Source organism: Nematolebias whitei, chromosome 1 (genome assembly GCF_014905685.2).
Source record: "Nematolebias whitei isolate Nwh7 chromosome 1, NemWhi1, whole genome shotgun sequence".
Taxonomy (NCBI): Eukaryota; Metazoa; Chordata; class Actinopteri; order Cyprinodontiformes; family Rivulidae; genus Nematolebias; species Nematolebias whitei.
The window spans coordinates 65,487,984-65,506,528 of NC_056498.1; the positions used below are offsets into that span (position 1 = coordinate 65,487,984).

The window sequence follows — 18,545 nt, forward strand, 5'->3', positions numbered from 1 at the left end:
GTGTGTGTGTGTGTGTGTGTGTGTGTGTGTGTGTGTGTGTGTGTGTGAATGTCTCAGGCAGCAGCAGAAACACAGTGTGGAAGAAGAGGAACAAGAGCAGCCATCGTGAAAAGATGAGTCCCTGCATGGCACGTACCACTGGCAGATTGAGGAAGTGGCCGATATCAACCAATTCTACCAGTGACTGGACTGAAGGACAGTACGGAGGCACTCATCATGGCAACCTGGGGTCTACCATACCAGACAAGACCCAAGATGTAGGCTATACAAGATGCCCTGAGACAGTCCAGCACATAACTGCAGGGTGTAAGATCCAGGCAGGCAAATGGAACGACCCAGCTTCATGTTCACCAGCCTTACAACATGGCTCCCCTCACCTTAGCAGAGTCACCCTAAATTACAATTTTCTTAAGTGAAGCTTTACTCGAGTTGGAAACTCCTTGTTTAAAATGTGTTAATTCTACTATCACAGGGGTCACCGGTGACACCGCGGCGCATGTGTATTTCAAATTACCGTAACTCCTCGCTACTTCGTACAATTTTAATCATTCAAACTTCCCCCTGGAAGATGTGAAACAGGGCTTTCTGATGCTATTACATGCATTACAGTAATGACTGAGCGCCGTGTGGGGGGAAAAAATTAGCAGCAGCTGCAGGCGGCGTTTGGGTGACGGGGGCAGTATCCAGTCAAACTTTTAGTGTGGGTTCTTGGAGTTTAGATACGAATTAGAGGTATATTCTGTGTAAATAAATCTGAATCTTCCAAATAATAGTTTTGGGGTTTTATTTTTAAGAGATTTTATTGTGTTTTGCCATTTTTGTGTGTTTTACACTGTGTTTTTGCCATGTTTTGGCTAGTTTTTTTTACTGTGTATTTTGCAGTGTTTTTGTAGTTTTTGCTACTGTGATTTTTCAAAATTTTTTGGACATTTCCTTCTATCCCAACCCGCAAAAATGAGTGCACAAGAGAAAAGATGGCGTTGGGAAGGAAAAAGTGCACTCTGTGCCACAGATGCACACCTTGGATGTGTGATGTGTGTCATGTGGGTCTTTGTCTTCAGGTGGACAGGAATAGTTTCTGAAACTACCACTGCTAAAATAAAAAACCCTGGCTAATCACAAATATAACAGCTTTTATTATTATTATATAACAGCTTGTAGTAACATGGACTCAGAAAGCTCCAGAAATGTAAAACTGTCTGAGTTGTTGTAAAATCGTTTGAATTAGATTTTTACATTCTCAAAAAGGTTCAATCTGCACTTTACAAGAATCTATAAAAAGAAAGATGAAGAAAATTCAATTAATTTTTCTTTTCTTGTTTATAACACACAGTTTTAGGAATTTTGTTACATAAGAATTGTAAATACTTGAAAAAGGGTGTACATTATTTACACATAAAGCATTTTTTGACACAGTTATTGACAAAAATAGACAAGAAAGACCAGGCGTTTTAATAAATGTATCTATTATCATGGTATTAAAAGGGTTGCACCGTACAGATTGAAATATTGTAGCTCAGCCAGGCAACACGAGGACGGCTGCCTGCTGGGGAATAGGAGGGTATCGACTTACAAGTGTGGTTTATATGTGGTTTAAAATGCAGTGTGAGTGTTCTGAAACAACGAGCTGCTGAATGATGCCACAAATGGGACCATTACAAGCGCAGAGTTAGATAATCTGCATAATTTTTTTTGATTAATAGTTATCTAATGCTCCATCTGTTTATTTGACTGTCAAGTATAAAAAATAGATTTAACTCAAGTTTCTTGAGCTTCTGACGGACTCCCTAATGTTCAATGTTTTGAAAGTATTTTTATATAACTCCACAAAATAAGTTTGTACTTGTGTTTCAGAATGACTGCTTCTAAGCAGTCTTGCTTTTTATTTTAAACTTGTGCTACCCGTTTCACGGTGCAACAACCTCTCCTTTGTGTACGATTGTTTGACCATGCGCCTATAATCCCGACAGAGAAGAGTGTCATATAAATGTCGAGGACATTAAAACCTTTTGTCATCGTCACACCCATCATTTATCCTCGTGTCATTTCCTTGCCTGTGATTTCTGGTTCCCAGTAACGCCACAGAAAGCCGACCACAGCTCCACAGCAACTACGCATCCTGTGTCTGACACTTGCCAACGTATCTGGATGCACCAGTCAGCTGAACGCGGATCCAGTTTCCTCGTCTTAATACTCCTAACAAGACCGTTCCCTCTGCAGCCAAGTGTCAAACCTTCCAAAGTCACCTCACAGGATGACTCTGCCTTCCCTAAGAAGGAACAGAAAACTCGCAGCTTCTATTTTCACAGTTTCCTCTCATTTCCAAGAGATGAGACGCAACCAGATACCCACCAGCAGACACAAGATTGACATCTAATTATATCTACTTGGCTTCTTTTCATCACTTTCTTAGTGCGATTGGGAAATGTTTGAAGGATGGCGTATGGTTTGTTGCCTTTTCTTCTGCTGGAGTCTATATGAGCGTAACAACATGACAGGAGATGGACAACCATGTAATGGCAGAAACAGCAAACAGGGCAGAAATCCTTCACTGTAACTGAAAGCTGTTTGACAGTTTACTAAACGTGCTGTACTTTTCAGACTGGACGCAGGTTTTACATCTCAAAAATAAGTTTCTCTTGTTCAGTATTATTTTGACCTCTTTATGTAGGTTAAAACAAAAAAGCTACAGCTGACACGTGTTGAAGGCTTTCGTCAAAGATGCGGCAGCAGCTGCAGTCAGCTTACTGCAGCCCTCACTTTAGTATGTTTAAGTGAGCATGCTCTTCCACGTATCAATTCTTATAACTTATTTTAAGAGTTGGAAAAATGTTCATGTTAAGCAATTATTGGTATCACTTTACAGTAAGGCTCCTCCTATAGATGGCTAATAAATAGTTTATAGATCAATCAACCTTTATTTATACAGGTAAATCCCATTGAGCCTCGAGGACTCATTTACAAGAGAGACCTGATTTCAACAAAGAATGATGACAACAATGGACAACAGAAACAACAAAACAGTTATAAAAAAGCATAATACAGTTATTTATTTATTTATTTATTTTAACAAATAGGATGGCTAAAAGGAAAAGGTAACAAAACAAAAAACAGCTAGATTCCAAGACAAATGTAGAAAACTAAAAACAGGAACATGTCAGCATTGGACCCTGCCAGGTGTCCAACAGATTCTTAAAGACACTTAGAGAGGTCAAGGTCGAGAGCTTCAAATCTTTTTGTAAGATAGATAGATACGTTATTAATTCCTCTATAAACACTTTATAAATCATTAATTGTTTATTATGCATTCATTAAGGGTGACGGAGACAAAACAGACCTGTTTCTGAGCCAAATCTGTTCACTTTTTATTTCATCTAGAGTTGTTATATTAAACATTTCAGACTAAGTTACTACCTTGTAAGCACAATCAGTATTTGTAAACCTATTTTTTTAGGATATAGTATTACTTGTAGATGCTTCTAATGCAGTGATAAAGTACAATATTATATGCTAAAGAAATAGGTTTACAAATACTTGTAGTCTGAAATGTTTAATATAACAACTCTGTCACCCTTAATGAATGCATAATAAACAATTATTAATGATTATAAAGTGTTTATAGAGGAATTAGTAACATATCTATAAACTATGTATTAGCCATCTATAAGGGGAGCCTTATTGTAAAGTGGTACCCAATTATTGTTACGTGTTGTTGAAAAAAAAAAACAAATGGAGCAAAAATCTTAAACAGATCATGTATATCAGCCATCAACTGCCCAGAGTTCTATAGATTGGCGCTCGGCATAGAAAACTCTTATTGTTCAATCTCTAGTCATTGTGTAGATAAAATATTTTTATTTAGAGTCTAAAGAAATTAATTATTCTTGTTTTCTTTAAGACTTTTTTTTTCTATCAGCTGCTCCCTTCATCAGGAGTTGCAACTGCGATCTAACTCACACGAAGCCAATTGTTTTTACGTCATATGCCCTTCGTGACACAACCAGACCACCGAGCTACCACAGCCCTCTGCGTGGAGCAGAGCTGCCTGCGGGAGCAGATGGTGTTAAGAGCCTTGCTCAAGGGCCCAGAGTGGGGCAATTGAGTATGAAGGCAGGTGTGGGTGCTTCACCTTTCCCACCCACATTTTGATTTTGTCGGTCTGGGGAGTCAAACCGGCAACCTTCCGATCACAGGCCCACCTTCTCTAGTCTCTGCGCCACCACTCCAATAATCTAATATTTTGTATATTATCTGCAGCTGAAGTATGTAATCTTCTGGGATTGTCAATTAATCTGAATGTTTGGTTAGGTTCTTTTGTTTATTTAATAAAATAAAAATTAGGTGCAAATTAAACCCTGTTTCATTTAAAGATAAGGTCTGAGCCAAACAGGTAAAAAAAAAAAGTATTTTAGAGAATGAATTTCTGAAGACTTCAAGAATTACTGACATTTAATAGGTTGGAAAATGTCAAAGTTATAACAAATGAGTTTGTCCTCATTCAGACAAAAATATTCACTAGAATGTGCAATTTTCTGTGAGGAAAACAAGTTTTTAAAAATATCTCAATAACCAAAGTCTTTTATTACACAAATAATGAGTCCACCATTTGAAAAAACACTAAAGGCTTTAAAGACAATAGGCTTTAAATTCAAATAAAAGTTGTTTTTTTTTGTTTAAGAGTTAACAAAAAAAATCTCAAACCAATGTAAAAAATCTTGTTCTCTCTGTGAAACACGGTGGTAGCAGACTCATGGTTTGGGCCTGTGTGTTGGTGTATTTACAAAACATAATCACATATAAATGTGGTAAAAGAACTGGAAATCAATATTTATTTATACTTTATTTTTTAAAAAACAGCTAAACCTTTGAAGTGCACTTCAAGTACTGTCATAAAGCCTCAAATGGTGCACATGAGCAGACAAATATTCCAAATGTTCCAAATCGAATATTTTTGAATCCAAACTTTATTTTCCAAATCTTTTTTCTCATAATGTTTTTTTTTTTTTTTTTAGAACGGACATGATAATAATCAAAATTCAAGGTTTGAATCATAACTTGGAAACCGTCTGCGAGAATGATGAAGATAAATTGGAATGCATCTATAAAAACTGCATGGTTAAGAACATGTTTCTCTTTTATTTATTGTCAGCTTCGTATCCAATCAGTCATGATGCAGGGCAGAAAAAACTCAAGGCCACAAAAAGGACAAAAAGCAGCAGGAGAGGCAATGAGCTGGACGCAGCGGTACCTAAAATACTCATTTATCATTTAATACCAGACAAGTTTAGTTATTCAAAATAATTACATTTACAAATCTCTTCATTCCAAACACAAATAAACCACTGTGAGCAGCATCACCTTTCAGCCGCCCCTCTATCCAGGGGACCACTCGCACTACACACAAGTGTATGAGTCACTGAACCCAGTGTGAATCAGCTATGATTCATCACCCCCCACCCCCCCAAGCAAAGTAAAAAGGCAGTCACCCTCATTATCTGATATCAGTCCTGCACACAGGTTCACCGCTCCACCAAGACATTAAATGTTCACCATCCCAGCCATCTTACAGGATAAATACCGGAGAGAGAGGAATTAAAAGATGGGGAAAAAAGAGGAGAAGAGAGATTTGGGCTGCTGCTTAAAGAGTGGAGCTCATCAGGTGGAAGGAGGAGGATCAAATGTTTGGTTACATCTGAAATGTTTACTGTCATCCTAGAAGTTTGGAGCTGATGTGGCTCGAGGATAGTGTGTCGAAGCCAGATAAAATGAAGGATTCCCTCCCTCTCTTTCCACCCATATCCTTCATGCAACACCCCCTCCCTTTCAGTCCACAGAGGAAGTAAACAGCCTAAAGGAAAATAATCATGTTTTTTTTTTTTTTTTTTTACATGATTGCACTGCCAACTGGACTGGCTGCATACATATTAATAATAATAATAAAATGCATCAAATTTGAATTTAATTGCACAAATTAGAAGCAGTGAAACAAAAATGTCTATAAATATATTCCCGGAGTGACAGGCATACCTTGTTTTTAATGTTGCAGTGGCAGCAAACAGTCCACAGATATTTGAGGGTCCTCCACAGGAGGATGATGAAGAGACCCCCGAAGAACGTCACCATGGAGGAGGCGAGGAAAGCCCACCACATGCGCTGTCCGTTATCATCGCACGGCACATCGGACGAGAACGGGATGACGAGGTCTTCCATCTTGGATATTAGGATCGAGGAGTCCGGGTTGATGTTGCTGTTGATTCCACTTGTCCTCATAGAGCCGTCGCTGCCACGGGGAGCCGTGCCATCCGCCTCGGCTAGCATTGAGGAGCCGTGGAGAGCCTGTGCCAGCGTCCCCAGCCCCACTCACCAGCCATGTTGCTTCAAACAAATAAAATAAAGAAATTCGGTTTTTTTTTCAACCCTCCTCTGCTGTAGATTGTGATTAGCCTCCCACCAGCTGGGGTGTCCGCGCGGAGACCTATGAATTGTTTATTTGGAGCGGAGCGCACAGAAGCAGCGCAGTCCGTCTGTGGACCTGCTTCATTTAAATCCGCAATAAAAACGAGGCGCTCCTCGTTCTAATGGGGGGGCTTCTCTGCCTCCTATGCCATGACAGGGACGGGTCTGCAGCCGCGGCTGCCGGGGAGATTCTGGATCAGCACGACGGCAGGAAATTGTTGCGGCGCGTCGAAAATAATTTTTTAAAAAAAGAGACTTAAAGAGTCAAAAAGGCGACCCGGGTCCTCTTTCTCCCTTTATCTGTCTTCCATTCAGTAGGAGGGGGGTGGGGGGTGGAGGGATGAGCAGCTATACTTTCTTTGAGTCGACTGTTTTGCAACAAGGCGACAACAGACGAGCGAGCGTGTATTTGTTGTTGCAGAGGAGCCCCCCCCTCACATGGCATTCGGCGCTTCTCGGTGCCTGTCAGCTCTGCGTAAAGGCGCTGGCGCTCGGCTGGATGTCACTGCCTCCATTCGGTCCCGCTGCAGCCCCCCCTCCCCGACCACCCCTCCTCAACTCCTTTTGGCACGGAGCGGCCAGCTGAGAGAGAGGGGGAGAGAGAGTGCGCGCGCGCCTGTCAGATCCGCTCCAGAGGAGAGCTGCAGGGAGGTGGTGGTGGGGGGTGGGGTGGGGGGGGGTGAGATTTACAGGTAGGGGGGCGGAGCGGAGCCTAATAATGAAGATGGAAAGAGGGCAGCGAGAGTGCGCGACGGATTCCAAGTCTGGTCTCGACTGCTTGGATGCGGGGGGGGGGGGGGGGGGCGTCTTTGCGCCTGTGACGTACGTCGCAAAGACGTATCGATCATTAAAGCATTATAGTTCGCTATATGCCCACCAATAGATGAATATCTACAGTGGGGGAGGGGAGTGTACATATTAATGTACTGAATTCTCATCAAGCATAGTGCTCTTCTTTTTCAATTATGAGAAAATGGCTTTGCACCCCCCATGGCTGATGGGAGTATCTGTGGTCAATTAGTGTAAAATGTGAACAGTTTTAGCTCCAGGCCAAACCCAGCTGAATGGGTGATGGTGAGGCATGACTAACTGGTTGTTGCACGTGCACTTAAGCCTCAGTCAGGACAAAAAATATGGAAAAACAGTTGCATGGGTTTTAAATGCACCGACTCCTAAACTCACCAGCAGGTGCATGATCAGCCAGCTGTGGTACCAGTAAGTGGAGTCAACTGTTAGCAAAATACAAAATTAACCACTGGATGTATTTTATTGAAACTAACCAGTTCAAATTGGAAGTCAACTCCAAATGCTACAATTTGAGCAAACACAAAATTGGTGATAGTTGTTCCCAACACATACTCTAATCATCCAGGATCTGTTTTTCAAACTTTTTTTTTTTTTTTAACTGTTGGAATCAACCACGTTTATCTGTCAGCAAAATATTTCTTGAACCACTGGATGGGTTTTAATGAGGATCTCAGAAAGTGATTATTAGATGTACACACCTTTTGGAGTCAGCCCAATCCAAGATGTCTGCCACAGCCAACTGATCTCAGCAACCATAAGTCAGTCAGTTTTACAGGCATCGAGTTGGAATTTGCTGAGAGTCACTCCCAACATATAATAATAATATACCTGCTTAAAACTTTGGCGTTTAACTGTTGGTGTCAACAAAATATCTCATGAACCACTGGACAGTTTTTAATGAAGTCTCAAAAAGTAGTCACATCTACAACTGATTAACTTTTGGAGAGTTGGCTACCACAGCTGATCAACGTTAACCAACACAAAAATGGCTATAAATGAGTCATTTTTACAGATTCTTTTAGCTTGTTATGCCCCATCTAGGTGTAGCCAAGATGGAGATTCCAACTTCTGCATGATTCAAGCAGCCACTGAGGCGGGTTTGCAATTGTAAAGAAAAAATATACATTATTACTTTGAGCACCGTCACATCTTGCAGGCTAGGCCTTTAACTGTTTCAGCATCCTGTACAGCAAAAATAAGAAATATTAGCATACATTTATTTTGCAGATAAGTAATAAATGTCCCAAAAGGTGTGGAGCTGTGACAGTTAATCACTCACAGATCATGTGCAAAGTAAACATACCAAAGTATGACATGTGTCTTATCATAGCAATTTATTAGCCTGGAAATATTGGCGCTTCAATAAAAATAGCAGTGGTAACTGCTGGCAGTTCTTTAACTTGGGGGGGGGGGGGGGGGGTCGTGCTGTAAAACAGACAAGACAAGACAATTTGATCAAACATAGCACTTCAGACTTGCACGTGCAAGCATTTTGTTGTGCTCATAAAATAAACGCTGTGCGGTTCAAAAAGGCCGCTGTCGGTTAGCATGGGGAATGTGAGATTTGGAGCAACAAGCTGTTTGGTTCCACAGAGTGTGATTTATGTCTGGTGTTACAGGAGAAGCCTGCCACTAAAACAGCATCTGATCACCAAGTGTTAAACTGTGGGCCCAGGCCAAACTCTGAAGCTGTCCTCCTGCTGGTCAAATGATGAACTGTCAGCTTTAACTTTTGGTTTTATTGTATTTTTAAAGAGACAAACAAACAAAAAAACATTTAGAAATAAACAGTTTAAAGTCTTAGAAATCCCTGAATGTGTTACACTCGCTACCTTTCATGCCAGACTTTTAGACAAAGATCATCTCATGTTGAGAAATGTTATAGCTGTTTTGGTTAAACCTTGAAATTGACATTCTGCACGATCTCATGCAACATTGCAAAAATCTCATGTGATCAGTTACGGCTCAAAATATGTTGTGAACGGCTCATCCACTACCACGCCATGTTTTAGCTCAACATCTGTAAAACTGACTGAAATATAGACACTTTTGTGTTGGCTAATCTTGAACTGTGGTGGCCATCTTGCTTTGGGTTGACTCCTCAAGTTAAACAGATGTAGAGGTTAACTCAATGAACGCTTGCTAAGAGTTTCATTTGAATCGGTTCACTGATTCATGGGATACTTTGTTAACGCTACAGACACACAGAGACACGATTAAATTGCCGTACTTGCCGCCGTACACATCGCACCATCGTATAAGTCGCATCAGTCCAAAAATGTCTAATAAAGTGGGGGGGAAAAAACACGTGTCGCTTCATCGTATACGTAGCATCCGTTATGCGTCACCACTGACCACCCAGAAATGTGGGCCGGTGTCGTGGCAAAAATTGAATGGCAGTCAAATAGCGGCCGCAGGAGCATGCATGGAAGGACTTTAACAATAATTTAACAAGATTAACACTTAAAAACAATTATTTTTTGCTCGACTTTATAGTAAAGGTGTATCTTAGTTTAACTTTTACTTAATAAATGCACTTTAATGGTCAAATCAGCTGCATTTCGCCTGGGCTGTGCGGAAAAATGCAGCTGATTTGACGTTTGCTCCAGGAGTTGCGGAGCGAGACAAAGGTGGCTCTGTATGGCAAGCCAAGTATCTCATTAATAGCCACTTTTACCTATTAATGAGACACTTGGCTTGCCATATTTGACGAGGGCCCTCTAGTGGCTGAAAATGGTAGTGTTTAATATGTTCCATGTCAGAATGAATGAAATCATCAGATCTCAGCCAAAAATAGGGTTATTAATATGAAGGGAAACACAAATAAGACACTTCACTGTATAAGTTGTAGGCATTCTAATTTATGCAAAAAGGTGAGACTTATACGGCAAAACATATGGTATCGTCACATTTGCTTTCAGCATCTGGGGATAAGAACAACCATAACTCTAAGGTTTGACAGCATTTTCGATCCAATAATTACTGTTGTATAAATTTAGAGGAAAAAAAATGTAAGCTGTAATGTTCCTCAGTTTCAAGCTTTATTTTATGGAAAAGAATTCATATGAAATAATTTTGCAATCCTCTCTGCTTGTAGCTCTAATGGACGTGTTTTGATTTTTTTAAGTTTAATCAGCGTTGGAAGAGTCAAACAAAGTAAAATCTTATAAAGCAATTAAAAAGTTTTTACATTTAATCATTTTTGCTTCGTTAGAAAACCAGATATAGTTAAAAACGCCATAGTGATGAAACGTGCTGGATTTCCTATAGCTTGTTTAGTGTAGTCCTCCTTGTTTGGGCCCAGATATAGGAATCGTGGTGTTCATGTCCAAATCAGGAGCGCAGATGAGTTCCTGTACTGCTGAACTGAAGCTAAAAGAAGAGCAGTCAGGTGGTAATCCTGCAGGACATTTGAAGATGCCAGAGTTAACACTGCACCACAAGAGGTTGGATAGATACATAAATTCATTCCATCAAGCTAAAAGATAAGAAAGAGAGGAACACGCCTCTGACATGAGCTGAGAAAGGCTACAGCTTCCTAGTGAGGCCTACAAAGATCCTCTTCTGTCAGACTTGAGGCTTCTCAAGTTCAGTTGAGCTGTCAGCAGCTGTCTTGAAACACACACCCTAGCTGAAAGGTTTGAGACCTGACTTCTTTCTATAGCAGACCGTGGGGGAGGGAGGATTAGAGGACAGAAGGAACTGAGGCACGGTGAAGTAGAACAGAAGATCAAATTTAGTGTTTAATAAGTGATCAAGACATTGAGCGAACCTTTGTCAGAGAGAATTATATATCGTCAAAAAATAAATGTTCATGCAACTGCACAGCTACAAGGCCCATGTGGAAAACCATTTTGGGTATTGCACAGTGGGTATTTGGAGACACTGGATCCTTTCTTTCTTGCCCCATTGAACTTGACAGGCAGCTGGTGGGTCGTCATTCACCATGACATTATTGGCCAGAAGACCACTTGACTCCAAAAGAGGTGCTTGGAGGAATTAAACTCAAGCTAAAGGCACTCCATCAACCAGTCCTGGCATCGCTCCAAGCAGTCCAACTGGATGGAGAAGAACACAGCAAAAATGTGTTCTTCAACACAAGTAAATACAGTATACTGTAGCTGGAAAAACAATTCATACCTCTGGAGTTTTTCAAAGTTTCGTCATGTTACAATCACAAATTTTAACGGACTTTACAGAGATCATAATGTCTGATCAACACAAAGTAGCTAACAATTGTGAAGTGTATAGAAAATGAGACAGTTTTCAAATAAAAACGGTTTCCAGCTGAAATAACTTAATGTTGATTAAGCATCTCAACTTTATACCTGAACTGTCCATCTATCCATTCATCCACCCATCCATTATCTTCTGCTTATTCCAAAGTTGGGTTGCAGGGCAGCAGTTTGACAGGGAGGTCCTGACATCTCTTTCCACAGCTACCTCTTCCAGTTCTTCTGGGAGGACCCCAAGGCGTTCCCAGGCCAGTCAAGAGACACAGTCTCTCCAGCGTGTCCTGGGTCTTCCCTGGACATGTTTGGCGTTTTTCCTTGGTCTTACTGATGCTGTTTGATCACAAATGTGTAACTTTGTCTAACACATACAATTCCAGTAAAACAGTGTGAGGTTTGTGGTTGTAACATCACATAAACATTTTCAAGCAACTTTTTTTGGTTCCGTTTTCATGGTTTTCTACTATGTCAATGGAATGAAGGTTTACATGCTTTATAAACCAGAGAACGCCATGCCAGTCACAAGTTGTTTAATTCATTAACCTTTACTTAACCAGGCAAATCCCACTGAGATCATAAACTGTGAAAGGACACCAGAATATCTGGAGAAAACCTATACAAACACAAGCAGAACATGCAAACTACACGCATAAAGCTGTCCAAACCAGAAATTAAACCCAGGACCTTCCTGCTGTGAGGCATCAGTGCTACACATTATGCTGTCATGCTGCTTACTGGGTCAACTCTGTCTGTATTAAATTAGTTTTATAGATACTGGTAAATTTAAGGTCCTTTTTGTTAATCTCACAAAAACAAAATATTATTTAAGAATTCACTGCACTATTTTATTTGTAACCGAATAAAAAATTTAAAATATATGATACATAATACAGTATATGATATGATATTAACATATTATATATGAAATTAAACATGATCTTATTTTGGTAGAAAATGACATGTTGCCTCTAATAGCAAATATATATTAACTAAATGTTTCATGTACTAAACATTTTTCAGAATCCTATACTGCAAGAAAATATAAACACAGCACTTTTGTTTTTGATCCCATTTTTCACGAGCTGATCTCAAAAGGTCTAAGACTTTTTCCATGTACTGTACAGAAAAGGCCATTTTCTCTCAAATATTGTTCACACATTTGTGTACATCTGTTATTGAGCGCTTCTTTGCTGAGATAATCCATTCACCTCACAGGTGTGTCATAACAGATGGCCTTGGAGTTGAAGATGCTGGATGTGGAGGTCCTGGGCTGGTGTGGCTACACGTGGTGTGCGGTTGTGAGGCCGGTTGGATGTGCTGCCAAAGTCTCAGGAACACCTTTGGAGACAGCTTATGGTAGAGAATTGAATATTCATATCACAGGCAACACCTCTGGTGTACATTCCTGCGGTTAGAATGAAAATTGAATGCTCTCTAAAAACTTGCAACATTTATGGCATTGTGCTGTGTAATAAAACTGCACATTTTAGAGTGGCCTTTTATTGTGGGCAGCTTAAGGCACATCTTGTGCAACAATCACATGGTCTAATCAGCATCTTAATATGCCATACCTGTGAGATGGATGGATTTTCATAGCAAAAGAGAAGTGCTCACTAACACAGATTTACACAAATTTATGAACAATATTTGAGAGAAAAAGGTCCATTTGTGTACATAGAAAAAGACAGACTTTTGAGTTCAGCTCATGAAAAATAAGAGCAAAGACAAAAGTGTTGCATTTATATTTCTGTTAAGTGTATTTTTTTTTTTTTTTTTTTTTTGCAGTGAATCATGAACTACAATTAAAATGGTTTAAACTGAATAATGGACAACTTAAATTCTTTTAAAATCCTTGTTATGTAAAATTAACATTAAAACTGTAATGTCAAACTTTAACAACACACTCAAAATATGACTAAATAATCAGTAAATAAATGCAAAAAGCTTCAGTATGAAACAAATATTGTAAAGGAATCTAAGAATTTAGAATATTGTTTTCAATCTCATCTCAATTAAAAATCAGCTCAAGATTGATTTACTAAATAAAGGAGTGTTTTGTATATCTTACAGATAAACACATTTTCCTTCATAAGATAGGTCATATAAAAGTAATTTAGGTCTGAAATACATGTTAAAAGTAAAGCAAAGCAATAAAATTGTTAAGCACAACTAAATGTGCAATCTTATAGCAGGGCATCAAATTCCATCCATCCATCTTCTACTGCTTAGCCGTAATCAGGTTGCGGAGGCAACAGGTCCAGAAGGGAAACCGAGACATCCTTTTCCCCAGCAACACTTTTCAGCTCATTCTGTGGGACCCCAAGGTGTTCACGGGCCAGGGAAGATATACAATTCCTCCAGTGATTTCTGGGTCTTACCTGGAGCCTCCTACCAGTGGATGTGCATTGAAAACCTCTAAAAGAAGGTGTCCAGGAGGCATCCTAATCAGATGCCCAAACCACCTCAACTGAATAAAGCAGAGATGAGACTCTGAGGTTCCCAAACCAGACACCCTCCTCTTCATGACTGCATCTTGAGATCCTGTCCATGAACACCACAAACAAGATTGGAGACAAGGAACAGCCTTGGTGGAATCCAACCTTCACTGGGAATACGTTCAATTTTGTGTCAAGAATGTAGACACAGTTCCTGTTATTGTTAGGACTGGATAGCTCTTAAAAGTAACCCAGTCACTCCATATTCTTGCAGCATCCCCCACAGAATGTCTTGAGGAACACAGTCATAAACTATCTCCAGGTCCCCAAAACACATATAGACTGTAGAGGCAAACTCCTATGACCCCCTTATCAACTCTGCAAGGGTGAAGATATGGTCCATTGTTCCATGAAAATGCTCCTCCTGAATATGAGGTTCAACAGTCGGTCATAGTCTTCCTTCCAACACCCTGGAGGAAACTTTCCCAGGGAGGGCATCAAGTGTAAGTGTCCAATAATTGGAGCACACTCTCTAGTCTCCCTTTTTTTTTAAAAAAGGAACCACCACCTGGGTTTGCCATTCCACAAGCATTGTTCCAGTCCTCCATGTGACATTGAAGAGACGTGCCAACCATGACAGCCCCACAACATCCAGAGCCATCAGCATCTCGGGTCAAACCTTGTCCGCCCCTGGTGCCCTGCCATTGAGGAGCTGTTATGACAACCTGGGTGACCTCTGCCATGGTAATGGACTCATCTTCCCCCAAGTCCTCAGACTCTGCCTCATGAAAAGTGGACATGGTGGGTAGATTAAGGAGATCCTCAAAGTGCTCCTTCCTCAACTTGACAAGATCCTCAGTCTGGGTCAGCAACCCCCCACCCAAACCAAGTACAACCTGGGAAGGGGGCCGCTTTCCTTTTCTGAGTCGCCCAACAGTTTGCCAGAACCTCCTAGTGGCCAACTGCAAGTCCTTCACCAAGGCCTCCCCAAATTTCTCCCATGCCAGAGTTTTTGCAACTGCAACCACTGCAGTCCTTCTGGCCACCCTGTACCCATCAGTTGTTTCAGGAGTCCTCTGGTACAACCAAGTCCCGAAGGCCTCCATAACTGCTGGTGTCCACCAGTGGGACCTTTGGTTGTTGCCATGACAGGCACTATGACTTTCAGGCCAGAGTTACTGGAATTGGCATCTGAAATAGAGACCCTGAACATGGCCCGTTCAGATTCAATGTCCCCGCCCTCCCCCGGATCATGTGAAAAACCCTCCTGGAGGTGTGAATTGAAGATCACATGGACAGGGGGCTCCACCAGACATTTCCAGTTCACCCTCACTATACGTTTGGGTTTACCAGGTCTGTCCGGCAGCCACCCCCACCATCGAATCCAGTTCACCACCAGGTGGTGACATCTCTGCCCCTATTTTCACCCAAGTGTCCAAGACATAGGGCCACAGGTCCGATGACATGATTACATAAAGGATCATTAACCTTTGGCCTAAGGTGGACTGTTAACATGTACACTTATGAACCACCCTATGCTCATACATGGTGTTTGTTATGGATAGCCCATGCCTATCACAGAAGAAGTCCAATAAACAAATACCATTCGGGTTCAGATCAGGTAGGCTGTTCCTCCAAATCATTCCCAGATAACTCCATCATTGCCCATATGGGCAAGTCACCCAGTAGCACAAGGGAATCCCCAGATGGCATCCTTGCCAGAAGAGGATTCACCGAGAACACCACTGAGGCATTCAACCGAGGGTTTGTGAGTATTCCCCATACCTGCCAGACACCTCTCTCCCTGGGCAACTCCCAAGTAGTCCTGCTCTTCTTCAGAAGTTGGGTTTCAGGGCCCAAGCTGTGTGTAGAGGTGAGCCCAAACTTATTTAGTTGGTACTGCTTAACCACACAAGCACACACAAACTCCAGCTCTGGCTCCAGTGAGTTAATGGTTCATGTCCCTAGAGCCAGTCTATGCTGCCAAGAGTCAGTATGGCCAGGAACCCTCCTTCGCCTGCTGCTGTGCCAGGCCGCTCCACATAATCACCACCTTAACGTGGTGGAGGGATTTGAGTACCCCTGTGATCCCAGGGGCTATGTTATCTGGGGCATTAGCCCCTGGTAGGATCTCCCATGGCAAATGGGCCTTGGGGAAGGGGTCAGACTAAGAGCGATTCAAAACCTTTGATGGAAGAATAAGTGTCACATCAGGAAATCTCAACTGAAAAGGTGAAACCAGGACACCTCCCTGGAGCCAGGCCTGGGGGTGAGCTCACCAGCAAGTGCCTGTTGGTCAAGCTTTGGCTCCGGGGGGTTGGCCGGGCCAAGCATGAAGAAAGGACAGGAAGCCACCACCATATGGGCCACCACCTGTGGGAAGGTCCATCAAGGTCGGGTGCAATAGATGCCGGGTATCAAACTTGAACAGGAAAATTTGCTGAAAAAAATGTGTGTCCTCAGCGGTTTTACTTTTTCTGTGGTGGGGAAAGCATCTTTACCTCACTGAGATTCAGGTAAATGGTAAATAGACTGCACTTACAGTATATAGCACCTTTCTATCTGCTCAAGACACTCAACGTGCTTTACACTGCAATCTGTGCCCTCATTACCCATTCATACAGCACTCTTACTTCATCTCTACAAAGCTAATTGGACAAATAATTCTAGAGACTAATCAGTGCTTTAGATCACATTCATACACCAATGGGACACACATCAGCAGCAATGAGGGGTTCAGTGTCTTGCCCAGGGACACTTGGGCATGTGACTGCTGGTGGGTTCGAACCCCCAACACGCATTGGAGGATGACTGCCCTAACCACTCAGCCACAGCCAGCCAGGTAGATAATTGTCACATTGTCTTATCTCATCAAAGTAATTGATGGTGTTTATCAGCTACTTTCCCCCCATTTCTGTCACCTTCAGTGATGGATTGACTTGTGTCCCTTAGCAATTCTCAAACAAAAACCTATTTTGGCACCACTTAACACTTGCTTTTAACTGTCATTCACAAGAATCTGATGCAGATTAAAGAAAACAAATTTTCCTAGAGTACCTTGACAAGAACTGGGTTGATGTGGAAGTGTTGCAAATAGAAGCTTATTTTTATTTATAGGAGAGGCAAATAAAAAGCAAAGATGCAGAGTCCATGTTGCGATACAGAAAAATGAGTTTTATTGTCATGTTAATGTCTCAACAAACAAATCACAATCTATGTTTTATAATAAAACTGTTCAATCAGTACCTGGTATTTAGACTTCTTAAGGACCCTTTTTTAAACTTACAATTTCACATTGCATCCCGCTCTACCATAGTCTTACACAAACTACCGTACTCAGAAAAATAGTTACATTACAGTTCGATTCTGCTTATTCTTTTAGCCCAATAGTCAAACTTGTGGACAAATTTTAATTTGGAAAAAAAATGTGCAAGAATAGATCCCTTTTTAAAAACTAATGTGAGAAGTGATCCCCCCCCCCCCCCCTCCACCCGAAAAAAAAAATTAAGAAGAAAAGGCCATCAATGAAATGTAAGGAACTGATGTGACTCATAAAAACTTGAATTGCCTACAGTAAAAATTATAGTACCTATTGGTAATATGCCAGAAACCTAAGAACAAATATATGTTTAAAGGTTTACAGATAAACAAGTGCAAAATAGGAATAAGAAGGATAAAGTTATTTTAGTGGATTTTGGCACAATAAGATACAAGATATAGCTTTAAGGAAGATTGTTTTTTGCCTTCTGAATTATATAAAAAATAAAAATAAACACTGAAAAGTCACTAACATTTAAACGGATCTGAGGAAATATCTTAAAGGTATTACCCTGCAAACTTTGCTTCATAGTATGTTTTATTGAATACATCAATAAGTGACTGACAACCACCAACATAAAACTAAATATAAAAACAAAATAAAACATGCCAATCCCTGTTAAGACATGACTCAACTGTCAAACGCTCCAAGGTATATGACCTCGTAAAAATACATGTAATATATAGTCATATATGTTTTTTTTACAGATTTATCTGCATACTATATATAGTACACTCTACGTTGTTAAATACATGTTAAAGAAATAGAATGAGTTACACAGTGGTCTGTCTTTGCCCGGAGTGCATTCTGAGGAGCTAACCCAATGGCCGCCACTTCAGCCTACCTTCAAAACTTCACTTTTGTTGTGCGCTCTACGCTGCACTGTTCTCAGATCAGACCCCAAATGCTCAAGTAAAAAAAAATTCCTCAGAATTCTAATCAAACGATCAGGGCTGATTTTAGATCAGGCTTCTTTTTGCAAAGGCACTTCTGAAAGGCCTACAAACTGTCTGCACATCCTGCTACTACAGAGACGATGCATAGAGCAAACATTAGTGACTGGCAGCAGGCGGCTTCATTAAGTACACAGCTACATACGTGAAGAGGTTTGATGCTTTTTGCACTTCTGTGATGAAACATCACAAAAAAAAAAACATGATGTCTGATCCTGATGTGGGCATTTCTTTCATAGCATTGCATCCATGCCAACAACCTTGATCCAGCTCAGCTTAAATTGTTATTACAATTCTCAACAAAAGTCTCAAAGTTCTCATACACATCATATATATATATATA

The 18,545-nt window shown here is 40.8% G+C and overlaps 2 protein-coding genes across 2 annotated transcripts in view; both read right to left on the reverse strand.

Annotated features, from left to right (window-relative positions):
* Positions 1–6,585, reverse strand: part of kcnma1a (potassium large conductance calcium-activated channel, subfamily M, alpha member 1a) — a gene marked incomplete in the record, with an annotated part of 198,584 nt that extends 191,999 nt beyond the window's left edge. Inside the window, 1 exon segment of the mRNA XM_037680098.1 lies at positions 6,028–6,585. Within this exon segment, the coding sequence (XP_037536026.1) occupies positions 6,028–6,318 (291 nt within the window).
* A 9,335-nt stretch (positions 6,586–15,920) lies between these two features.
* Positions 15,921–18,545, reverse strand: part of dlg5a (discs, large homolog 5a (Drosophila)) — a 61,679-nt gene continuing 59,054 nt past the window's right edge. The window contains exons 25-26 of the mRNA XM_037697766.1: positions 16,178–16,303; positions 15,921–16,097 (exon numbers count right to left, since the gene is read on the reverse strand). Coding sequence (XP_037553694.1) covers positions 15,921–16,097; positions 16,178–16,303 — 303 coding nt within the window. The remainder of the gene's footprint in view (positions 16,098–16,177; positions 16,304–18,545) is intronic.